Source organism: Aquarana catesbeiana, linkage group LG02 (genome assembly GCF_042186555.1).
Source record: "Aquarana catesbeiana isolate 2022-GZ linkage group LG02, ASM4218655v1, whole genome shotgun sequence".
NCBI classification, from domain to species: Eukaryota; Metazoa; Chordata; class Amphibia; order Anura; family Ranidae; genus Aquarana; species Aquarana catesbeiana.
Window position 1 is genome coordinate 411,736,878 of NC_133325.1, and position 27,059 is coordinate 411,763,936.

Sequence of the window (27,059 nt, forward strand, 5' to 3'; positions counted from 1 at the left end):
TCACTCTCAAACTTGCTATTCTAGCTAGTCCTAGTTTAGCATTCAGGGGTCGCACAAGTTAGAAAAACAAATAGTGTTTTTTTACCAGAAAGAGGCCAGAAAACCTAATTTAACTGAAAGCTGTACCAAAGTTTGCACAATTTTTCCATTAGGTTTTTTTGTTGAGTTTGGATAACTGTGAATTATATTAGCAAGCCACCAAGTCATCCATACAGATTGGGTACAGTACCATTTGTACAGTATGTACAATGAGAACACATTGTAAAGGGTGCACAAATAAAGCACTTCTGATCCCACTGATTCTCATATCCATTTGCATGCAGGATGAAAGCCTCTAATCATTAGACATCTGAAAGAGCCAGAAAAATCACTGCCACTGTTATATAAAAGGCCCCAGCAAACGTGTCTGTATGAATTTTTGGAACAAGCAAGATCTCCTGTCTCCAGGTGTCCACCTCAAAAAGTCTGCAACTTGAGCTTCTTTTATAAAGGCCTGGATAAAGTAATGTTGTCTAAATACTGCTCTGTTATAAAAAAAATACTGTATTTCTCCTTCTGCAACATACTGTTATGGAACAAAGAAAGACAATGGGGTTTATTTACTAAGGGCAAGTCCACTTTGCTCTACAAGTGCATTGCAAGTGCACTTGGAAGTGCAGTTGCTGTAGATCTGAGGGGGACATATAAGGAAAAGACTCCACATTATCAGTCATCAAAAGGCTCACTCCAACTGTCAGTGCATGCATGTTTTTTTTTTTACATCCAAAAAGTTTTTATTGACCCCTCTCTTTGGATACCTGCTATTTCCTCCCACTCTGACTCGTACAAGATTCTTAATTTGGAAGAAAAGTGGACATCGATGGTTGGCACAGAGACTACATGGAAAATCTTTTCCACCCTTTTTCATCAGCTATGGCCCCAGGTCAGGCGTCTTTCACCCAGTGGATGGAATTCCAACAACTGTCTTCCTTTTTTCAATCCCTTTCAAGAAAAGATTGTTGACTAGGGATCCCGAGCCCATGGAAGCTTTGCTTTTACAAGATTATCCACCTGAACATGCCCTCTCTGTTGTTTACAAGGTTCTCTTAGCATGCAGGCACCTTGATCTCCTGCAATATGCAGCTAAATGGGCATTCAATCTCAATGTAAATATTTCTTAAGAGGATTGGAAAAAATCCTTTGCACTTATCCACTGTCTATTTTTGGCTGATAAAGCCCAAGAGACCACCTTTAAAATCCTTACCAGGTGGTATAGGTGCCCTACCCTTCTGAAACGCCTATATCCCACAGTGACAGATTTATGTTGGCACTGCCAATATACAGTAGTTGAGGCTCACTAGTGCATATTTGGTGGGCATGCTTCCCTATCAGAAGTTTTTCAGATCTGATTCTTCATGTATATGTCAACATAATGGATGTGACCATTCCAAATTTACCTTTAGTAGTCTTGCTGTCCATACTGCTAGGGTCAACCAATGTATCAACAAAGATATCTTATGTCCCTGCTTGACAGCAGCCAGGGCAGTTGTTGCGGTCAACACAGGTTTCTACACTTAGAAAGTTGGAGCATATTGAACACATAAAGTCACTTTTGGCACGGGAAGTAGGAATGTATGAGCAATGTCATCAAACTTAGCTTTCTTGGGAAGTGTATAGAGAGTCAGAAGACCTCCAGGACCTTCTCTTTGGGTGATAACAGGTTCAGATGGCTATCTTATTGTTGAGTAATGCCATTCATGAGTGCTATCTCTGGGCCTTCCCGTTCTCTCCTTCCCCATCCTACATTCTCTAGCTATTTTACACCCATTCCAGCATCCCCTTGTATTTCCTTCAACTGTAAACATAGGGGAAGATCGTCTGACAGTATGTACCCATAATTACGAATACTATCTCTGTGGTATGCCTTTACTCATTGAAGTGAGTTGGCTAGATTATCTGTGTCCTCTCTATCTTTAAATACCTCATATGTTATTGTGATATATGCAGTGGGACACTGGAATGTCACTTTGATTGTGTTGTATTTATCTTTCCTTTTTATTCTGCTTTTTTCTGTATACTTTTCATAGTTACGAAATTTCAATATACTTGGATTGAACACAAAAAAGTTTTTATCAGTATTTTAAAAAGTAGCGTATGTGAGATTCAGTTGACAGTTGAGTACTGTGAAAGCAAAACAGGTACAACATTAAATGCATGGCTTTTTTAAAGCCTCAAAAAACAAAACTAGGTTTGAAGTTTCATGAGTTTCTAATACACCGGAATTGCATCTATCAGCTGCTCTCAACCTCTCTAGCCAAAGCCAAACAACAGGTGCTACAAATTTCACAATTTTTTCACCATTACACTACCATGTCAGTACATTGACGTATAAATTAAAGTATACTATATTTTCTAACTATTCTGCATAGGTGGTTTTTCTACAGATGTAAGGTCTACTTTTTTTAATAAACAGTAGAAAACTATACGATTTTAAAGCAAGAACACACCAAATAATGTCATCGTAGATTTACATCCCTTTTACTTACAATAGTTAACCCTCTTTTCCCATGCGGTATTGCTTTATCGGCACATGCGCACTGAAGCAATGGCACGTTCGTGCCATTGCTTCAGCTAGTGTGCCATTACTGGCGGCTCCCACGGGAGTGACGTCATCGCAGCTCCGGCCAATTATAGCGCCGGAGGCCACAATACCCGTAAGTAACTCCAGGAGCTATGTCGCTGGCCGGAGTGGTGTACGGGGACCGCTACGGGGGCTTCGGTGATTATTTCATAATGAGCTAGTATGCTATGCATACTAGCTCATTATGCCTTTGTCTTGAAGGTTTTTTTAATTTTTATTTTTTATTACTGTGGGTTTACAACAACTTTAAGGAGATTCACCCCTTTATTTGTCCTGTTTATCATTATCATTGAAAGTGAAAGTAGTCAGCTTCACAATGTTGTCAATGTCAATACGTCTTATTTAGCCGCTTTTCTGTTTAACCACACTTTAGTTATGTAATATGTTTGTTAGTTTATTCCACTCTTGGATTTATCCTACTAAGCGGGACGAGGGCTTGAGCCCCTCCAAAGTTGACCATTTCCCAACGGCTCATCGACTTTTGCTACTGTAATGTTTCCATTTCATGATTCGTCCACATATTGACCATTATTTTCAACGTGTATTGCTTTATTCCTCTCAATAAAATGTTTGAACATGAAAAAAAAATAAAAATAAAGTGAAAGTAAAAGAAAATCAAAATTTTGGGTTGTCCCCAGAAAAGTAATAGAGGGAACCTCTTCCAATAGAGACACTAGTTCTGGTGACCTGGGGGTCCCCAAGGAATTCCCTAAATTTGGGGGAATTTCCTCTCACTTCCTGTTTGGCTATAGGACAGGAAGTTAAGGGATATCTCAGCAATGGGACACAAATGGTGAAAAAAAATCTGAGGGGTTATAACCCTCCCCTACTCTATCCAAAGTAAAAAAAGGTTTTGCCTATAGTTCTACTTTAATTAAGACTCATAGCCATCCATTGCACATGTAGGATTGTTCCGTAGAGCCCTTGTATTTTCTCTTACAGTTTTTCTTTTTATAGCACTCTTTTGAATCTTCGCTCTAGCTGGTCTTTAAGCCAACTTTCCAAATCCAATTCTGAGTAAAATCCTGCAACAAACTTGCAAACCATGGTATAGTTTTGCTGACACATTTTAGTGAACTTTTTTTTTGAGAAAATTGGCATGGAGAGTGGTGTCACTGTTAATTTTTTCATGTACAACCAGGCATCTGGAGTCTGTCCTGCTCTCTTGAGTAGGATTCCTAAATGCATTATCTAAATCCCATTGCCCTTAATTTCCTGTGCTGGTTTCTCCTGCACTTCAGACTTCCCTTCAGTGTTCACACATCTGATGCAGTGTTCCCTCTATAGGGAACATTAAAGTGGAACCCTACAGTGGTATTAAAGGTTTGGCTTTTGAAAAAAAAATAACAAACATGTCATACTTACCTGCTCGCGAGAGCAGCCCGGATTCTCTTCTTCTCGGGTCCCCCGCCAGCGCTTCTCATTGGCCCACTGGCTGTGATTGACAGCAGTGAGAGCCAGTGGCTCCCGCTTCTGTCTCAGCCAATGGGGAGAGGGAATTCTGGGACAGCTGAGGCTCTCGTGCACATCGCAGGATAGAGAGGGGGCTCAGGTGAGTATTAGGGGGGCTGTGGGGAGAGCAGCAAACAGAAGGTTTTTTTACCTTCATGCATAGGATCATCATTCCCGCCCCGGGGACAACCCTTGCTGGGTTTGTGGAGCTCCAGAATTACCAGACAAGCTAATTTGCCATTCCTGCTTTGAAGAAGCAACCCAAGAAAAGGATGTGGATGTCACAGAGGTAACAAGTCTAATCAGAGAATCCGTTAAGGAGTCTATCCTGGAGGCATCTGCTTCTGACTTAAAAGTGGCAGTGCAAAGTACTGCTATTTCAGCCCCTTGAGTTCTGTAGAAATCAGATAGCTCATCAGAGAACAAAAAAATAGAAGGCTCTATGGGATTTACTTTACCTTGGTGGAACCATTCGCCAAATCAGTAAAGTAGGTGATTGGTTGGGAGGAGGAGGAAGAAACACCTCACAAAAATAGAAAGTATTTCCTCAATCTTAAAAAAATACCAGAAGCCCTCCATTCTATTAATGAATTGGATGAGCTCATACAAGATGAATGGCAAAAGCCGGGCAAGAAAACCAGTCTCAACAGCAGACTAGCAAGGCTGTACAAATTGAAAGGACCCAAGGGAAACCCTCTAATCTCAGCCCCAGTCATTGATGCATCCTTGATGTATTTAGCCAGACATGTTACCCTTCTGATGGAGGATGTGGAAACATTTTGAAATGTCCTAGACTCCAAGATAGATCTTGATCTGAAATGTGCATATACAGCGGCAGGCAGTGCCTGCAGACCGGCCATTGCATTGGCGGTGGTTGAGAAAGCAGTATCCAGTTGGACATCTAACATGGAGAAATCTCTAGTGGAAGGAGCAGATGAAGAGAAAATAATATCAGCCCTACAAGAGCTCAAATTAGCAGGGGACTTTGTAGCGGCAGCATCCATGGACATAATTACATCATCCACAAGAGCAATGCTTTCCTCTGTTCTAAGCTCTATGGCCAAAATCATGGGTGGCAGATGGCGCATCCAAGACTAATTGGTGTAAAATTCCCTATGATGGTGTTAAAATATTCAGCTCCAAGCTAGACTCAGCCATCTCCAAGGTGACTGGCAGAAAGTCGAGCCTGATGCTGTCAGATAAAAAGAGGTCCTTGTTACAAGCGCAATACAGGGAAGCAAGATCACACAAACCGGGAAGGGCCAATCTTCTCTTTTGGGACTTCAAAAGCCCAAGTTTTTTAATGGCAGGGATTCAACTAAAGTATTTTTTGAGGACATGCCTGCTCAGCCTGTGGCTGTGGGAGCAGGCTCAGGCTTTATATACAGGTTTGGGCATATCATGTGAGGGATCCTTGGGTAGTGTCTACCATTTCGTTTGGCCATCTGTGGGGGTTCAGGGGGAAACTCCTATGAGATAATTTCCAAGCAACCAGGCTTCCTTCAGACCTAGAGAAGAGGAAAATAATGACCAAATACATCCTGAACTCCTTCAAAAAATGCGCAAATTTTAGAGGTACCAGTCTCTCAGCGAGGGAGGAGGTTCTGCTCACCCCTATTTCCAAAAGAAGATGGGAGATCTTCATCTAGTATTTCGACCAAAAGGGCCTCAACATGAAAATTCATCTTGAATACTTCAAGATTCTCCATAGAGTCTTCAGTCTATTCTACTTGCGATAAACCTAGGAGACTGGATGCTGTCCATAGATTTGTCAGTTGCATATCTGCATGTGCCTATTCACCCCACCTTCCAAAAATACCTTTGCTTTGCCATCAATCGCCAACATTTTCAGTCCAGAAGCCTACCTTTTGGAATATTCATGGCCCCCAGTACCTTTTTGAAGGTCCTGCTACCAGTAATTGCACTATTGAAGGAGAAGAGATTGAGAGTCCATCATTATCTGGATGACATTCTCCTACTTGCCAGCAATAGGAATACTCTTGCTCAACATCAGAAGGTTTTGATTTATACTTTCCAATACTTTGGATGGCTAATAAACTGGAAAAAAACAATCTATGTCCCAAGATGATCTTTCTGGGCGCACTGCTGGATACCCAGGCCAACATGGACCAACTTCCGAGAGAGAAAATAGGTCCTCCAATTCACAAGGTGAAATGAGCTTTGTCAGCAACGTCCCTGGGATGGAGCATTGATGCATCAATCAATTATCATCCAAAACAGGGTGAAAAAGCCGCTGTGGTGGTGGACTTTTGTGGTGGCAGAAATTTGTCAAAGTTTCCTCTCAGTCACCCAGCAACAGTCCTGGGATCCTGTATCGCCAGAAGTGGCACAACTTCTCCAGTTTCTTCAAATAGGTCTCGATAAGGGCCTAAGTTCTAGTACTCTGGTCCAGGTTTCAGCACTTTCTGCTATGACAGGAATAAAATTGGCTGCAAATCCTCTGGTTGTTTAATTCATTAAAGCATGCCTAAAAACAAGGCCACTCAGAAAACCCATATTTCCCTCTTAGGATCAGTCTCTTTGGAGGCATTATCACTTTTCCTTTTTCATCCGCCAGATTCAGCTTCATTATGGGACCTAATGCTACGTTCCTTAGTTAGTCTGGTTGAAAAAAAAGACAGAAGTCCATCTAGTTCAATCAACAAATGCTGAAGGTGTGTTTTCTTATTACAGTAACATCAGCAAGGAGGGTGTCTGAGATGCAATCCCTTGTCATTAAGGAACCTCATCTTAACTTTTATTGGCGAGTTTCACAGGCGGCACCGACTGTCAAACTGACCAGTTGAGATCAATGAGGCCAAGCTGCAACCATGTGCAATGCATGTGATTGTGGCGTGGTAGCAATGGCGTCCCTAGGGGGGGACCAGAGGGGGCCCTGACCCCCCCCTCCCCAACATTATGCTGTGCCCCACCATGTGCCCCCCCAATAAAAAAATTTTTTTTTTTTTTTTTTTTACAAAAAATCAATGTCTAAGAGGGAGAGAGTCCCCAGTCAGCTCCTGCAGGTGATTCCTCCAGCTCCCTCTGCTTGCTGACACTGCATAATGCGAGCGCTCACACAACCACGGCCGCCCGATCTGCTCCTTCCCCTGCATCCTCATTGGCAGGGAGAAGAGCGAGTTGCAGGAAGGACTCCACCAGGACTCTCAGTTACTGAAAAAACAGACTGATTTCTCCCATCCTTAGGACAGGAGAACCAGCCTGTAAATTCCAAGAGATGCCAGACCAGCGCTGTCAATAGCAGGGGCAGGACAGCAAGAGGAGGCTGGGGAACCCCACAGTGGCAGAACACCAGGGCCCGGAGGCAAGACAACCTTTGCAACCTTAATAGTTCTCCCACTGCTTTGGATCCTTATATTTTCTTGGTATGCTGGTGACATATATCCCTTGTTTTCTGCCACCCTGGGGGGCCCCAAAACAGTAGGAAGGGAGCTCACTGCAGAACATGTGAAAGGGCCGTTGTGGGGTCGTAGTAAAGGGCCCCAGGATATATATATATATATATATATATATATATATATATATACACTACCGTTCAAAAGTTTGGGGTCACATTGAAATGTCCTTATTTTTGAAGGAAAAGCACTGTACTTTTAAATGAAGCTAACTTTAAACTAGTCCTAACTTTAAACAAATATACTCTATACATTGCTAATGTGGTAAATGACTATTCTAACTGCAAATGTCTAGTTTTTGGTGCAATATCTACATAGGTGTATAGAGGCCCATTTCCAGCAACTATCACTCCAGTGTTCTAATGGTACAATGTGTTTGCTCATTGGCTCAGAAGGCTAATTGATGATTAGCAAACCCTTGTGCAATCATGTTCACACATCTAAAAACAGTCTAGCTCCTTCCAGAAGCTACAAAACTGACCTTCCTGTGAGCAGATTGAGTTTCTGGAGCATCACATTTGTGGGGTCAATTAAACGCTCAAAATGGCCAGAAAAAGAGAACTTTCATCTGAAACTCGACAGTCTATTCTTGTTCTTAGAAATGAAGGCTATTCCATGCGAGAAATTGCAAAGAAATTGAAGATTTCCTACAACGGTGTGTACTACTCCCTTCAGAGGACAGCACAAACAGGCTCTAACCAGAGTAGAAAAAGAAGTGGGAGGCCGCGTTGCACAACTAAGCAAGAAGATAAGCACATTAGAGTCTCTAGTTTGAGAAACAAACGCCTCACAGGTCCCCAACTGGCATCTTCATTAAATAGTACCCGCAAAACACCAGTGTCAACATCTACAGTGAAGAGGCGGCTGCGGGATTTTGGGCTTCAGGGCAGAGTGGCAAAGAAAAAGCCATATCTGAGACTGGCCAATAAAAGAAAAAGATTAAGATGGGAAAAAGAACACAGACATTGGACAGAGGAAGACTGGAAAAAAGTGTTGTGGACGGATGAATCCAAGTTTGAGGTGTTTGGATCACAAAGAAGAACGTTTGTGAGACGCAGAACAAATGAAAAGATGCTGGAAGAATGCCTGACGCCATCTGTTAAGCATGGTGGAGGTAATGTAATGGTCTGGGGTTGCTTTGGTGCTGGTAAGGTGGGAGCTTTGTACAGGGTAAAAGGGATTCTGAATAAGGAAGGCTATCACTCCATTTTGCAACGCCATGCCATACCCAGTGGACAGCGCTTGATTGGAGCCAATTTCATCCTACAACAGGACAATGACCCTAAACACACCTCCAAATTGTGCAAGAACTATTTACAGCAGAAGCAGGCAGCTGGTATTCTATCGGTAATGGAGTGGCCAGCACAGTCACCAGATCTGAACCCCATTGAGCTGTTGTGGGAGCAGCTTGACCGTATGGTACGCCAGAAGTGCCCATCCAACCAATCCAACTTGTGGGAGCTGCTTCTAGAAGCGTGGGGTGCAATTTCTCCAGCTTACCTCAATAAATTAACAGCTAGAATGCCAAAGGTGTGCAATGCTGTAATTGCTGCAAAAGGAGGATTCTTTGATGAAAGCAAAGTTTGATGTAAAAACAATGTTATTTCAAATACAAATCATTATTTCTAACCTTGTCAATGTCTTGACTCTATTTTCTATTCATTTCACAACGTATGGTGGTGAATAAGTGTGACTTTTCATGGAAAACACAAAATTGTTTGGGTGACCCCAAACTTTTGAACGGTAGTGTATATATATATATATATATATATATATATAATTGCATTTTATAGTTGCCCCCCTACTTTTGTCCCTGTCCCCCATGTGCCCCCCCTAAATATGAAAGCTGGAGACGCCACTGCGTGGTAGTGCAACATTTACAGGGTTAAAAGTGAAAAGTGATCTGGAAATGGATTGCTCTTGAGAGGGCATTGCAAGTGTAAAAGAGCCCTAAGCTCTAAGTAACACATCCTTCTGTTCTCCATACCAGGGGGAGGTGTTTTCTAGTCCACAGACATAGAAACAATGATAACTGATACCAGTCCAGAAGCAGAGTACAGGAAATTATCAACTCACAAGATTACTGGCTGGATTAAAACCCTTTTTTTTTGCACTTGTTAAACAGATTTAAAGTGCTTTCAATTGTATATTTATCAGACCTAAACGGAGCAAATAAGAGACATTTATTGTTAGAGTTTACATCCACTTTAAGGTGTGTGGTCAGCTTTTATAAAAAATAAATTAAAAAAAAGTTATTTGTATTATTCATGGAAACAATGAAATCGCCAGTGAAGAAAAGCTGATTGAAGAGAGACAGAGAAAAGAAGGAAGGGAAGATAAAAGCAAACCAAGAAAAGCAGATGGACAGATTGCGAGATAGTAAGATGAGAAGGGGGATGAGAGTTTGGAAAAGAGGGGAGGAAAATAAGTTTGAGAAAAGAGGAGGAGATGGGAGGGGAAGGGAAGACTGAAAGAGAAGTTTCAGCACAAGGGAAAAATTGCTGAGCTTCAAGGGATTTTTTTCTGCAACATGAATCCAAACTTCTGTGTCTGAGGAAGGTCAGCTTCATAGAGCGGTAAGTCTTGAGTGCAGAGTTTGTCTGATGTGTGGCCTGTGTCCTGGCAGAGACAAAGGGCATTAGCCACACTTATGATGGGCAGCATCTCCTGTTCAGAAAAGGCATGTTACATTCACCCAGCATCAGACACAAAGAGGATCTCCTGTGATGACTGATTTACTTCTTGCTTGTATTATTAGTCTAGGAGACATCTCTGAGCATGACTTAAACTTGGGAGGCTCTGCAATTTCACCATTAACGTGGATTGTGACTGCTCACTTCTTTTAATAATAGTACTATAACACTATTGTAAAACTGATTACGTTTGGCGGGATTTTAATAGGATTTAAACACCACCTACTAAGTGCAGTGTGTGCAATGGAATCAGTATTTAATAAGATTTGAATTACTGTTTGCCACATCGACTGAACGGTTTGCTAGAATGAGTCATTTCATATCAATGGTTAAACTCAAAGTGTAATAACACAGGCGTCCAAGCTAGCCTTTTCATGTGCCTCTTTCTGGAGGTCCTCCTATGGAAACAGTCTCTGCTAAAATAATTACATCACATCTGCCAGCTCAGGGAATTTAAGAGTTGCTGCATGTCAAAAAGGAAATGAAGACTATGTTATATTCATTAGATTTGTTGGGTTCTATAAACTCTCTGGCGTTTCATAGGAAAAAATATTGCTGGAATTCGCAGCAAATTCAAATAAGCTTTTGTGGAACTATTTATTTATGTTGCTTTGAAGTCATATGCATCTTGTTTACAGTCTCTTTTTATATAGCAAAACACAGGTTGTTGTAATCAAAGTCCAGACAAGCAAACAAATTCAGTACAGAAGTACAAAGTGCAGTGATGGTGTGCAGTGAGCAAAAACAACCATTCAGATATCAGTTCACTGAAGTGAGAGCAATGAAAACAGAAACTTTATTGATGTTCTGTTTCACTATGGGGTTGATTTACTAAAGGGTAAACGACTAGGCACTTTGCAAAATGCAATTGCACTCTGCAAGTGCAGTTGCTCCAGAGCTTAGTAAATGAGCAGAAACTCTGCTGACTGCCATCGTCCCATCACATGCAAGCAAAAATGCATTTTTTTTTTAAATTTTCCTTGGTCATGATTGGGTATTCTTTGCAAAGTGAAGCCTTACGTTATTTACTAAGCTCTGGAGCAACTGCACTCGCGCTTTGCACAGCCTATTTGCCTTTAGTAAATCAACCCCCATGTCTTGTACACTGCACTTTGTTTTGCTGAATAAGCCTTTACATTTTAATCAGGGTTAGTGCATGCTGTACATTACATTATTGGCAAGCAAATGTGACATAGTAAAAAAAGACTGGGCAGCACAATGGCTTAGTGGTTAGCACGTGTGCCTTGTAGTACTAGGGTCATTGGGTTTGGATCCCAGCCAAGACACTACCTCCACAAAGTATCTTTTGTGCTTGTGTCAGTTTTTCTGAAGACATGAATGGTAGGTAAATTGGCTCCCAGTATGTGTAAAAAGGCACCACGTGAGATAGGAATCTTAAATTGTAAGCTTCTTAAAGGCAAGGACTGATGTGAATGTACAATATGTAAATTGTCAGTGCCATACAAACATTTGTAAATAATAAATAAATGGTAAACTGGCCTTCAAGGCAAAAAAAAAAAAACATAACAAATAATAACTTTGATTCCTCCTGTATTGAATTGTATTGTAACTGTACTGTCTGTCCTCATGTTGTAAAGCGCTTTGTAAATAGTTGGTGCTATATAAATCCTGTATAATAATAATCAATCAGCAACCAAAGGTAGAAACACAGATCACTTGCCATGAGTTACATTCTTTTTTGCACATCACCCCTTTTTTCTATTGCCTTTTGTACAGACTTTAGGACAATTAATTGCAGCATTGTTGAATACATTAAAAAGCTTTTAGATTCATAAACATTCCATGTTGCTTTATCACTTGCATATGAGTCCCACCCTCCACTTCCAGTGACATTTCTCTACCCACTTACTGGCCTTTCTAAACAAGTTGTGTGTTATGAGAAAAAGAGGTCATACGCCCATTGCCCCGAGTATTGCATTATAGGTCCAAGTGTGCAGCTGGAAATCCTAGCATGTATCTACCTGCCGATACTGAAGGAGGAGACCTGTCTGGTCAGGCTCCTCACCTAGTGACATATTAAATGTCTTTATTAACATCTTCTTTACCATTTTGCTGTGTGCACTAGTTAAGAAATATATGTATATTCAAACTTAGATTTGTAGAGTAGTTTGTCTAGTTTGTGCAAATCTGCCTCTGCCTCTACAAAATGCACTTGGGATTCCAATCTTGTTTCTTTCCTTTACATTCCTTTGTGTAGCCTGAGGTCTATTTGAAACATTTAAAAGACCACAATGGAATTAGTCTGTGCCATGATTACTGCACAGTGTTTCTTGCATATACAGCAAAAAAAGAAATACCCCGGCAGCACTTGGGACTTTATATAGTAACACTTTAAAGAGCAATCATATTCCATAACATGTATACACATTTACCAGACAGTTTTCATTCCTCCAAGCACATAAAAATACTTATAATTGTGTTAAATGGATTAAATTGCAACAATATGTTTATTTATTACAGGTATTTATATAATGCCGACAATTTACACAGCACTGTACAGTCCCATTGGTCCCTGCCCTCAAAGAGCTTACAATCTAAGGTCCCTACCTCACATACATACATACATACAGTATATACATACACATATGTTGGAAAGGAGCCAATTAAACTACCAGCATGTCTTTAAAGCATGGGAAGTAACCGGAGCACCTGGAGGTATCACTGTGCTGCCCATATACACTGATTTTGGTACAGTTGAGCAACAATTTTTCCATTTGTGGAGTAGTAACAGTCAAAGTAGATGACTTTAATTTAAGGGTTGGAAAATTTTTTGCAATCATTTACAGTTCTCTACTAATTTATCAGAATGAACTCTTTTGACAAACTACCTAGGGTATTATCATTTAAAATGGAAAGAAAAGAAACTCCCCCTCACTCAGTCTTGCAGAACTGAAATCTGACAAGTACAGTGCTTTAAAAAATATTGAAGTCAAAAAGTCATCATGGCAGTTAAGTATCTGGTATTTTCCAAAGAAGATTATCAGCAGCAATTTACGTGTTTCTCTCATGATAAGTTTCATTTAAAGAGAACCTTACAGTCTCTAAAGTCCTAAAGGTCCCCTGTATTAGATGAGGTGTAATACCTCATTGAAACCAATTGCCTCTCTGATCGTCCATGTTCCCTACCTCCTTTGTGTTCCAGCTCTTCAGCCTCCATAAGACTCTTCAGCATTAAACACTTCTGGTAATGGTTTGCATTCTATCAGATTCCATTGCAGGAGACTTTCACTTAAATTTTATGGAAACTTGGTCTCTTTAATGTTTTGTGAATACAAATGGAAGCACACATATGCAAATTATAAACCTAAAGCACATATGTTTACTATTGGCAACAGGCAACAGGAACCTGCAGGTCCCTAATTCCATGGTGTTACATATCTAAAGGCACTTATAGAAATGTCCAACCAGCTTCCTGGATCAAAGGTGTGGCCATGTCCCTCCTTCTTGGAAAAATCACCATTGGCTCATCACAAAGATTAGCAGCATTACTGGCCAATGAGGAGGATTGGGGGGGGGGTACATTTTGAACTCAGAAATTTGTTTAAAGGTTTTCCCGAGTACAGGTTTGCTTTAATATCTACTTTTTCATTCCAATTTTGAATATATACAGTATCATAGCTCCCAACTGTCCCTGATTTCGAGGGATTGTCCCTGGTTTGAAACAAAGTCCCCATGTCCATCTTTCCCCCTCATTTGTCCCTCAACTTGGTCTGATCTATATCATTGTATATAAAATGCACTATTTATCTTTCAGAAACTGTTTCACAGTGCTAAACCTTTCATCCAATTTCTAAATTGTTGCATTTGTAAATATCAAAAGCCAGTATAAAGGAATAGTAGTTGTAAAATAAAGCACTTGTGGGTTTAACTAATTTTTTTTTTGGTATAATTCTTCTTTAAGGGGTGTAGCAGGGAGGGGGGGTGTCCTATGCCTACATACTTTTGCTAAAAGATGTCCCTCATTCCCATCTCAAAAAGTTGGGAGGTATGCAGGATGTATAATACAAGTGTCATTTGGTATATTTTTATACAAAATCATCACTGTTGAGATACTTCTAAACATTGAACCTACTCCTTTAACATACAGTGTTGTGCAAATGTTTAGGCAGGTGCGAAGAAATGCTGTAAAGTAAAAATGTTTGCAAAAATATATATTTGAATTATTTTTATCAATTTACAAAATGCAAAGTGAGCAGAAGAAAAATCAAAAGCAATACTTGGCGCGAATACCCTTTGACTTCAAACCAGCATCAATTCTTACACTTGCACACTTTGTACAAAGTCAGGGATTTTATAGGATTAGAGTCAGGTGTATGATGAACCAGTTATACCAAGCAAATGTAGGCTGAAATACAGTCATTTATTGAAACAGAAACAGCTGTGCAGGAGGCTTACACATGGCTGAGGAACATCCAAACTTTGCTACTAAGGTGAGGTTGTGGAAGAAAGTTTGATGTCATTCACCCTGGTAAGTCTGAGTACAGCAACAAGATACTAGATAGTTATACTGCATCGCCAAGGTCTCTCCCAAAAGCCATACCTCCGACGTGGATACAAGGCTAAGCGACACAACTCTGCATGAAAACATGGGAACTGGGGTGCACAAAAATGGCAGCAGGTGTTCTGGACTAAGGAGTCAAAATTTTAAATATTTAGCTGTAGTTGGAGGCAGTTTGTTCACTGAAGGGCTGGAGAGTGGTACAATAACGAGTGTCTGCAAGCAAAAGTGAAGCATGGTGGAGGATCAATTAAAGTTTGGGGTTGCATTTCTGCAAATGGAGTTGGAAATTTGGTCAGGTTCAATGGTGCCCTGAATGCTGAGAAATACAGGGAGATACTTATCCATCATGCCATAAATCAGGGAGGCATGTGATTGGCCCCAAGCATATTCTGCAGCAGGACAACGACCCCAAACATGCGGCCAATGTCATTAAGAACTATCTTCAGTGTAAAGTAGAGGAGTCCTGAAAGTGATGGCTGGCCCACACAGAGCCCTGATTTTAGCATCATCAAGTCTGTCTGGGATTACAAGAAGAGAGCTGATTTGAGGCAGCCTACAACCACAGAAGATCTGTAGTGTGCAAGCGAACCTAGAAGAATTTATGTTGTTTTGAAGGGAAAGGGTGGTTACACCAAATGTTGATTTAGTTTGGATTTCTCTTCTGTTCTGTTCTCTTCTGTTCATTTACTTTCAATGTTATTAATTGATACAAAAATAACTATTAACACTTCTATTTCTGAAAGTATTCTTAATTCACAACATCTTTTCACACATGCCTAAAACGTTTGAACAGTAGTGTATTTGCTAATAAGAAAGTCAATATATTTACTAGGGTTTGCAAAGTAAGGAACTAATGTTATCTTTTTTTCTGTATTCATACTAAACAGGTAGAGTCAATTGAACTCACCACCTGCCAACATGTGGGTTTTTTGGACATTGGCGATATATCTGAGCATTTGCATTTTGTACAGCAATGGACGAATCCTACCTCAGACAGGTACCAAAATTCAAGCATACTCTCTATGCCCTCTCTTTCCTCATATTTCTTTTGAAAATTCTAAGCAAACCCAACAGCTCGTTGTCAAATTTCTCTATAAGCTTCTTGGCTAGGTCTTAGATTGTATTTTGTTATTTCTTGAAGCTTTTAACATTGAACCGGTATTTCTTGTCTTTGAATAATATTATGTTTGCAGGATGTAAATGATCTTAAGGAGAACCTATGCCTAGATCATGCACACTGAACATGTGGTGAAAGCACTTGAAAGTAAGCTGTTATTTACCTCTGTGTCTATAAGCATTTTAGATAAATGAATTTTTAAATTTCTCAACACAGGTAATGAAATCTCAGCTTTTCCCTGTGCAGAGTAGAATCCTGTGCCAGCCCTCTAATGTAAACCACCAATGGGTGTTTCTGAACAGAAACTCAACTTTGGAGTCTTTGTTGCGATCTTTCTTTATCTTTCTATGAGAATTATTTCACATTAAAATGAGTTAAAGTGGTTATAGGTGGCTTGTTTTAAAGCTCCTTTACTGCTTCTTAGGAATGTGTAAATAGTTTAATACCATAATGCACTTTAAAATAGGACTGCTTCAAGCAAAACATTTAGTACAGATGTAGCAATAACTCACGGTGGAGCTGCTGATTTAAAGCGGGCTGTTACCGTCACCTTTTTTACCTGTAATTTCACCAACACCGAACTTAGAGTCCACGTTGAGCTTATTATCTGACAATGTAGGCACCAGTCACTTTAGTACTTTTCCAATGCTTTAATGGGAGATAACTGGAAGAAGTAGCAGGAAAGAGGTAGAAGAAGAGTTGCAGGGAAGTTTAAATACCTTTTCTTCGTGTAGCACTAAGGAATTGAAATCTCGGGGATGAATGTATCCTCAGTTCAGGATTAAATCTTTGCCTGCCCGGATAGGTCTCTCTCACTAACATAGCAGCCGGAACGCAGCACGAACAAAAAGTCTCTGCCACAGACTTGAGTGAAATAAAACTGTACGATCCTCTGCCACAGGATGTAGTAGTTTTCGATGAACAGCAAACACAGTACCAGAACCTTTAAGCCGACCTGGCAGTACTTGTGCAGTAGATTAGTTTACGATGCGTCCTCCAATCGAGTCACCAGGCCCTTCTTAAGACCAGCCTTGCATGGTCGCTTCCAAGATGGGTCCTCCCCTGGATCTTCTCAATTGTCCGGCTTCTTTCCGCAGGACAGACAGCACAGGACCATCCCAGTGATAGCAGGCCCCAGACAGGCTTCTGGGCTTACCCGCATGGCTGCCGGAGGGCCGCGAGGTGGAATTCACTAACACATACCTCTAGGCCAGGAGGGCTACGAGGTAAAGACTCTTAGAAACATGGCGTCTGTCCCATAAATACCCTCTCCCAGAATGCAACCCGGAGGACCACCTCCACAGAGTTGTCTACGGGACAGAAGAGCACTCATATACTTTAGCTTGTTTCTTTCCAACACCGACCCATGGTGACAACGACACCCACAGGCAGAATGTGGAACTGCACGCAACACAGCCAAACTGGAACAGAGGCTAATCTAACAATAGATTTATTCTGAACTATATTCAGTACAGATGACCCACTAAATTGATATATAAGCGGTAGATTGGAAAATCTACCAGTGCTACACAGATATGCTATGTATATATGACTTAATGAATGTCATATACATCCATATTGGAAAAAAAACAGTAAGTTACAGTAGAGTTTAGTAAACATGCATGGCCATCTGTGGAGCACCTGATTGCTCTATACCATAGGTGTGCGCAGCCTAATGCATTAGGGTGTGCACCCTTAGGCTCAAACACACATGCATGTGTATATATCTACATATATATGACCCTGGCACATTCATCTCCCTCCTGGCACAGTGAAAGAGAAAAGGATAAACACTTCTCTTATGGCAGAGCCAGTAAGAGGGAGATCTTTCCCATGTTCCTGTTGCTACACAGAACGATAACACTAATGCACATGGAGGGATTAGGGTGTGCCTGGGCACACTCGGCACACCCTGTGCGCACGCCTTTGCTCTGTACCCAACACAAGTCTAGCAAAGCTGCATCAATGCTTTGCATGCACCAAACACATCTTTTAAAACAAATACTGCCTTTTGTTTCCATTAGCAGCTTGGTGCACTGCTGGTAAACCTCAACTAAAACATGTTCACTAAATGTTTGATCAACTAAAACAGCAATAAGACATTTTCCAACTGGAGGTTTTAGTTTCCCCTGACTACTACATACTCATGCCACCTTCCTTTCCTGTAAGGGCATTTGCTGATATTTTCCAGGGTACATAGCAGCACCCTAAACTAGGACAGACAAGGAAAACCTTAGTCAGATGAAACTTTTCTACTTTAGGCCTAATTCAGACCGGTGAAGGAGGGCTGATAGTTTGCTGCGTTCAGATGCTCTGTGCTATGACTACACACAAACAGAACAATTAACTGCGTACAGTTTGTATGTAGCCAGAAACACAATGCCTGGACACTGTCTGCGTCCAGAGAGGGTCAAAGTCCCTAAATTGCATGTAACCACTTGGATAAAATGTTACATGTAAAGAGCGGTGGTTCTGACTATTGATTTGTACAAGGTACAAATCTGGCTGTGCTGCTGCGTGCCACGGCTGTCTGTGAACACATGGGGATGGTTTCTCAGAGAGCAAAAATGGCTCACCAGTGGCAGTCCATGTAAATGAGCCCTTACTAATACTAAGTTTTTCCAAGTTTATACTGAGTACCGCAAACAAATCTCATTAATATATGATCCTGCTATGTATCACGTCACAAACATCTTATAGGTGTTAATAATTTAAAGCAGAAATCCAAGCAAAACTGATATTGTCTAATTTCAATAACCATGTTTATTCTTACTTGAATCTTGGTGCTCTTTGTGTATTTCGTACAGATCTGTGCAGTGATCTTTTACACAATACAGGAGCTTCTTTAACAATTCACACTATTTGGGTGCCGCTGCAGGGTTGCACCCACAATTCTGCTATCTGTATAAGTTATATGCAGCTTAGTCATGATATCATCATTGCTTTCACAAGTAATATCAGGGTTTGCAAAGGAATTTAACCACTTCCGGACCGGCTCACGCCGGTAATAATTGTTATGACAGCAGCTAGCTACCATAACCCCGGTATCCTCTTCTTTAGTGAGCGGTCCGGTTTCAGTTAAAAGTGGTCTTCGCGGTGAATTTACAGCGAGATCACTTTTATCGGTGGCGGGAGAGGGGCCCTCCCTCCTGTTGCTCTTCAGTGCCCTCTGCCGCTTACCGGAGCCGTCCATAGCGGCGGAGGCGAGCGGGTCCTCTCCCTGGCTTGGTATGGAGACGAGTGAGGGGAAGCTGGTCCCCAGCCGTCTCCACACCATTGCAGACTGGAAGCCACGTCAAAATGTCACTTTTGCCCATAGCTCTTAAAGAGACTTTTTTTTTTGTAAATTACATTTAATTTTTATTTATTTTTTTATTGCATTTTAGTGTAAATATGAGATCTGAGGTCTTTTTGATGCCAGATCTCATATTTAAGAGGTCCTGTCATGCTTTTTTTCTATTACAAGGGATGTTTACATCCCTTGTAATAGGAATAAAAGTGACACAATTTTATTTTTTTTAAAAAGAACAGTGTTAAAAAAAAAAATAAAAGGTCAAATAAATAAGAAAAAACAAATACGTGAGCAGCGCCCGCATATGAAAACGGTGTTCGCCTATGGAGATTTTTAAGGGTAAAAGTTTGTCGCCATTCCCCGAGCAGGCACAATTTTGAAGCGTGACATGTTGGGTATCAATTTACTCGGTGTAACATTATCTTTCACAATATAAAAAAAATTGGGTTAACTTTACTGTTGTCTTATTGTTTAATTAAAAAAAGTGTGTTTTTTCCAAAAAAACGTGATTGTAAAACCGTTGCTCAAATACAGTATGACAGAAATTATTGCAACGACCGCCATTTTATTCTCTAGGGTGTTAGAAAAAAATATATAATGTTTGGGGTTCTAAGTAATTTTCTAGCAAAAAAAGCTGTTTTTAACTTGTAAACACCAAATCGCAGAAAGAGGCTCGGTCCTTAAGTGGTTAATGCACAGAGGAAAAACAAATCCTTTGTGGTTATTGGCTAGAGCCGAAGCACCAGAACTCTCCAGTTCGAGCACTACGTTTTATATTTTACAAATATTCACAGGCCGAAAGTATCCCCATCAGAGTCCCCCTTAAATCTGAGTGTCTGCTGACCTTAGGCCATAGGCAATGTCTGCTGACCTTAATCTTTAATCAGTGCACATTGAGAATGCACCGCAGATCCTAGCTAGGGGCCTAGTAGAATCTTGTATTGGGCTGTATGTATGTGGCCCATGGGCCATAGTTTGGAGACTCTTGGGCTAGAGAAATATATTTATATGAACATTTTGTGCAGCAAGAAGTAAAATGTAATTTCTCCAAAGTGAGGGAAAACCCCCTTTAGATCATTGTTACTGGAAAAAGCGTCCCCACTGTAATATTTCTACTCTATTTTTGTTCTGGTGACAACTCAACATTTTGGATTTTCACTCACTTTCGTTCTTAATGACTGTGGTCACCAGAGCAAAAAGTTTGAATCTATCTAATAGGTGCACAGACCAGGCACTCCATCCAAAATGGAAAAAAGTTTGAGCGTTAGATAAACTATAAATTGGTCATGTATGTGCAAGTAAAAAACTCAGTTTGCCTAAAGGGTTAAAGAACATAAGCCCTGTGGCCAATCTGAGTATAGGTCTATATCAAGAAGTGTAAATACAATGCAGTACTGCACTGCAGCTCTTTGAACAATGTTACATTTTCAATTTCATAATGCATAATTTATGGTGGTGGAGGCATAACAGAGCTATCAAGAGTTTCAAAATTAGTTTAGAAAAGATATAATAAACATTCTATACTGCAACTGTAGACATTCATATTTTCCACAATAACCTGTAATGAGATGCAAATTATTTTCAAGTCAATGTGCTGACTCAAATTTATATACTCTGCATGGCCTTTACAGTTTATGCTATTTTCATCATGCTACTAAAGAATGAAACAAGACAACTCAACCTAGGGTTTTCAATAGCTATAAAAATGTACCGGTACATATGTATATATATTTAATTCTTGTCATAAACGATATCAATAAATATGCACCCTGTGAAAACTAACATTACAGAAAAAGCAGGCTTTAATAGTATGCTTGAAGTATTAGTCAAAACAAGTATAATCTGCTGGAACAAGTCTACAAGAATTGTTTGGTTCCCGTAACTACACCCTGAAGTCATTATGAATTTAATGATGTGGCATAATAACTGGAAGAAACAATGAAAAAATATTAATCTGTGTTATACACAATAACTGGTTATATGAACCAGTTTGTCTAAATACATTTGGGACTCCTTATCTTTTTTGTAATTAGGATAGCTAAGTAGTTCTTATGCTTTGAAGCGTAAAGTTGGGTTAAATGGAGCAAAACAGTTATTTAGCTCAATTACTGACCGTCCAAGTTGTTAGATACATACTTTATCATAGTGTGTCTAATGGCACCTTTTGAAGGAGAATCATACTGAATAATAAAAGATGACACCATCATAACATTTTAGGAAAAATATTTAAGTAACATGGGGGAAATTGGTCTATTGGTCATGCACCTTGTAATCTGATTGATAAATCAGTTTTTAGATCTACTAACAATTATGTAGGACAAGAGCCTACTAATTATTTTTAGTTTGCCATGTAATGAATAGCAACTACATAATTTAGTAAAATGAAAAAAGGTGAACTCATTCCAGCCTGAGTAATAACACCAGATTGAAATGTGCAAGTGGGCCATTGTGTATAGTAACTGTGCAGATTTCAGGTTAAAGCTCTTAGAATGAATCGTTAGGATTTTTCTTTGGTGACTATAGGTAGCTGAAATATGTCTACATTTACACAGCCAGAGGAAGCAGGAGAACATTCAGGCTTGGTTCAAATTGAGGCGACCTGTCAGGCGACTTGGCCGCATGACAAGTCACACTCCATTCAGTGCAATGGAACCATTCTAATCGGAGCGACTCAAGTCGCTACGACTTAGAAAAAGGTTCCTTACCATTTGGGGGTTACTTCAGAGCGACTTGAATTGACTTTTATTACAGAAGTCGTTTGCAAGCTGCGCTGAAGTCATGCTGTACGGGCCGGCTTCAGAGTCGGGCGACTTTGAAGCCGCCCCAGTGAGAACCTAGACTCAGTGTCTGTGTTATTTTATCATTCTTTATTTAATAAATGGTTGCATCTCAAACAACAATAGAAAAATATTATACAAGTCATGGTCACTGGAAAGAACAAAATAATGACTGCATTGACATGTCAATAGATATGTCCAAAAGACACAACAATTACCAGCTTTCAACAATATTATAAGGCAATTAGTACATATATAGCAAAAGATATTACCAAAAAGTCAAGTACCAGCCATATGCACATAAGGTCAAAACATAAAAAATCCATCCCACTGGGCCCCTCGTCTCCACCACTACATAACAAAACAGAGAAGCAAGTGGACCCCCCACTACACGAGGAGGGGGGGCACTTATGGCAGCTGGTTGTAGTTGGAGGGGTATTTAAAGTCATTCCAATAAAACCATTTTTTATTTACATGCAAGGTATGTTCCTTAATGTCAACTGAAAAATCCTCCATTTCTTGGATATCGTCTACTCTGGCAAACCCATGTCTCACAGTTAGAGGTGATGTGCTTTGCCACATACTGGGAATGTAAGCCTTAGTGGCATTAAGCAGTTGTAAGTGCATAGATTTCTTGTAGCGTTTATTCAACATAGGGGGGAAGTGAAGAAATAAAGCTACTGGGTTATCCTTCAGGGAGATGCCCGTGGTTTGATGTATGATCTCAAGCACCGACTTCCAGAAGGTATGTAAAAATGGGTAGTCCCAGAACATATGCATAAAGGTGCCAACATGCATGCATCTGTGTTATTTTAATACATTTTATGTAGGTTTCTACATCCATACAAACGAGATGGATGGAGGAATCCCCTTGTCGGGACATTGTATTCTGACAGCAGCATTCCCCACTATCAGAATATACTAATCCGCGGCTGCAGCTAAAAGTCTACTTTATGGACTTACGCAGATCTCTAATCACACCCAGGATTGTACATCCTGTGTGAGTCTGATACATGGATACATGCATTGGACCTGCATGGATGTACACTCCAGGATGCGTGTGGAGATCTATACAGGTCCATGCAGCTGGCTGCCGGTCATTGATTTGAACAGGCTGTCTGCACAGATGAAGCCAGCACCTACGCATGGATGTACGCATCGGTATGCCTGTGTGAATGAGGCCTTATTTTTTAGTTTCCTTTTTTTTAAAAAGTGGCAATTAGAGGGTTGAGACAAACCATTTATGGTTGACAGGTGTGCTTACCATGGTCAGATTTTATTAATTTATGTAAAACCTTTATCTCAAAAGAAAAGAAAATATTGCCATAACTGTTTAAAAAGTATTTGATGAAGTTCAGCTTTTATTTGTTAATCAAGACCATATGATTTATTCTCTGTTGCTCCCACAGTAGTAGTAGTAGAGTGGAAATACCCTAGGAAAGGAATGAGTTGTGCTGGCCATACACTGATTGAAATTCGACCATTTCAGCAAGGACCGGCTGAATTTCGATATGTGGCCCTTGCTCAGAAGTCAATTGGTAGAAGGGGCATGCTGGAATTTTTTTGTCAATCATTGTCTGCAGCCACTGATCAGTGTATTCTGACAGGGCAGGTCCCACTGTCAGAATACAATGTTCTAGTGGGGGTTGTGGGGGGGGGGGGTATTCTTCCAACCACTTCATTTTTATAGATGGAGGAATCTCTTTAGCTGAACGAAAATAAATTCAACAAATGCAACCACCACATCCAGGGATTGGTAAGGTGCAATGTATAACATTTTTGTTTTGGGGTTTAATACCACTAAGAGCAATTACTTTGTCTTTCACTCCTTCCCCTGCTGTCCTTGTCTCCTAAAAGTCCTGAATACATTTCAACTTGATATGCACACTTTCCCATTCTTACACGACAGCACTCAGGACTAGTTATTGGTAGCGCCAGCACTAAGCACTACACTGTGGGAAGGCAGGGCATTGTCATATGTACCTCCATACCTGGAAGTTTTAGACATATCTCAATGTTCTCCCTGCAGATCATACTGGCTGGAGAGAAAATAGAAGGTAAGTAACCCCCTAAATAACCTTTAGGGTAATGTGAACCTGTACTTTGCCCAGTTTGAAAAGAGTAAAGGTTAATTGTAAGACCCCCATAACTTACATGAGATACAAAAGAGCATTTAAAGCAACTTTGTCTAAACCAAATTCCCAAAACGGAATGGTTGTGTAAAGCACTGTAAACAGAAGAGGAACACAATATTGTATTTAAATTATTATTAATATGCAGTAAATATTAAAAAGGATTAATCATGGGGGTGCATGAGTGAAGCCGCTGATGGCAGACAGGTCTTGGATGCTCCCCACATCTCTTGGAAGCAAATTACATAATACCTCTGCAAACAGCTCCTTCTTCAGCCTCTGATAGCTAGCCTATCACAGTGGACACTTTGGGATACCGGTAAAATAGTTCTCACAGGGATTAAATCAAAGCAGAAGCCCAGAACACCCTTAAAAGCCCTAACATGCTCCTGAGCCAAGTTGGCACTGGAAACTTCAGCTGCCCAGGTAAAGACAAACAGCCATTGGGGATCATGTCCTCACTACCTCTAAGTGCTTCACAACAGCATCTATTGTATCAGTTTGATACTATGCTACTGAAGACTTTACATTCCACTTCCAAGCAAATAACAGATATGCTCAAGAAAGAAATCAGAGACATCGGCCAGAGTAACGCTGCTTTGATGAACAGGGTAGACGTGGTCTCCTCCACTTAAGTAACTCACAAACTGGAGGTCGAAGCCCTGTGGAAGCAGAATGAGTCACTTACAATCCATCTGGAGGATGCAAATAACCGCTACTGCCAATCCAGATTCCAGAAAGTATATTCAACCTCCAATCCACCATAACCGCTCTTTTCCAAGAGCTCACACCTTTAATTCCTATAGTGCTTCTTGAAATGGATCGGATTCACAGATCGTTTACTAAGAGAACAGCAGATAAGGAATATTATTGTTCATCTGCACTTCAACAGAACCAAAGAGGCACTATGAACAGCTGCCAGAAACGGCTTAACCCTAACATTTCAAGGACATTTGCACCAGCTATTTCAGTATGTGGTACCTCAAACGATGGATAAAAGAAAGTACACAAAACCACATCAAGTTTGACTGCAACATAGATCCAAGTATAAGGGGAATTTCTCTTTCTGCTTACATTTCTGCAAAGGAAAAGTGTATTGTTTTACGCCTGTTGATATGAATGTTTGGAAACATTGCAACTTGCCCCAACCACTGTAGTAGTAAAAAAAATTTAAGCCTGACTCCCAGCAAGGCTCCCGAGGCCCACTGTTTTCAGCCCACGGGCCGCCCTCCACCAAAACAATGCCACTATAACATGTTCCACACCAGATCCTTTCATCTGGGCTTTCTGTTTTCCAAGTCCAAACCCTATTCTTCTGGATTAGGCAAGTTAACTCAGATAATAAGTACAAAAATCCAGTGCTGTAAGAGACTTTGTTTTACTTTGTCACTGGCCGAGATAAGCCCTCTTTAGGGACCTCTTAATATAGTTCTGTAAATGTTTCACTTCCCCATAATCCTGGCTTCTACACTTAGTAAGGGTCATACCTATATTGTGCAATTCTATTGTATTTGTTGATATGCTGTTTTATGCTGGGGCTCCACTTGACTACAGTTGATTGACAGTTCACCTCAGCGTTATATAGAGAGAATGAGGGTCTACCCAACATTACACAAAAATTGGGGGTTTCTGCATTAATGTCACCTGTTCTCAGCTACAATGACTATTACCAGACTTTACTGTGCACATTAGTAATATATTGTTTGTAAGGCTATCTTTATGCATTTATGCTATACAGGTTACAGTTATATTTATAGGTCATGTACATTAGAGGCATTACGGCTTTTCTTACTATTGCTACATGTTTTAGTTGCAGATTTTTTATATACTGTTATTTCTTTACTGAAGAGAGGCAGTCACTGTGACCCTCAAATATAGTTTTCTGCTCGATCTTTAACTCGAGCGGAAATTTATAAATACTACACTGGTACTATTTGTTACATAGTTTACTTTTTCTATACACACTGTATTTTGCTGTTTGGTGTACCATTTTAATTTCCATACCTGTTCCTAAACCCAAACCCCACCCACCTGTGCTCATCTTGCTCCCTATTTGATTTTGCCTTCCAACCTAATCTTCACACCTACTTACCCCCAAACTTTTATCTTGGGCTAAGGTCAACAACCCCTTTATATCAATTATGTCTGGAATAACAATTATTTCCCTAAATATTAAAGGGCTTAACTCTCCACATAAAAGAACCAACGCTTTCCCTTTCTTCCATTCCCTACGAGCAAATATTATTTGTTTAAAGGAAACCCACTTTTCTATTTCCTTAGCGTCAAAAAACTTTTCTGCAACATTCTCACAAGTTTTTTAAGCTAGTGTTACCTATAAACATTGTCTTCCGCCATTCTGCTCTCTTAACAGCCAGTGAAGTTACTGTTGACCCATTGGACAGGTACCTAACATTAATAGGGTCTTTAAGGTAATCTTGAGGTCCTCATCATGTTCTATTATACACCTAATACAGATTAGGTTCCCTTCTTTAATCCTTTCCAGAATATAGATCAACACCAGAGAGGTACATCATTGATACATGGTGACTCAAACCAAGTACCATATCCAACGCTCAATAGATCAGGTATGCATTCTCACGGTTTTCAAGCCTCAACCCAATTTAGATCCCTACTAGAAGAATATTGACTGATAGACATCTGGCGTGAAACTCACCCAAATCATTGAGGATATACATACCATTTGCCCTCTCATTATACTTTTCTTTATATGGATAATATCTTTTTGACTCTTCCAAACATCCCCTTGATCTTAAATACAGATATTTGACATATATCCTGGACAGCTCATAGTACTACTCTTCTCACTCTCTTCTTACACAAAATAGGGACACTTCCTGGACCCTAAATGAGCGTTTGCTGACACATGTGGCATATTGCTCCACTGTACATAAATCATTTTCAGAATACAATAATAATGTTGCACCTGATATTTCTCCTATTACCTCATGGGAAGCTTACAAGCCTACCATATGAGGAACATGTATACAGTAAACATCACAAGTCAAAAGACATAAACA

At 40.2% G+C, this 27,059-nt stretch overlaps 1 protein-coding gene across 6 annotated transcripts in view; it reads left to right on the plus strand.

Moving 5' to 3' along the window:
* Positions 1 to 9,909: 9,909 nt before the first annotated feature.
* Positions 9,910 to 27,059, plus strand: part of COL16A1 (collagen type XVI alpha 1 chain) — a 283,723-nt gene continuing 266,573 nt past the window's right edge. For all 6 annotated transcript variants that reach the window (XM_073615404.1, XM_073615405.1, XM_073615408.1 and 3 more), the window contains exons 1-2: positions 9,910 to 10,064; positions 15,591 to 15,700. In XM_073615404.1, coding sequence (XP_073471505.1) covers positions 15,622 to 15,700 — 79 coding nt within the window. In that variant the 5' untranslated portion in view covers positions 9,910 to 10,064; positions 15,591 to 15,621. The remainder of the gene's footprint in view (positions 10,065 to 15,590; positions 15,701 to 27,059) is intronic.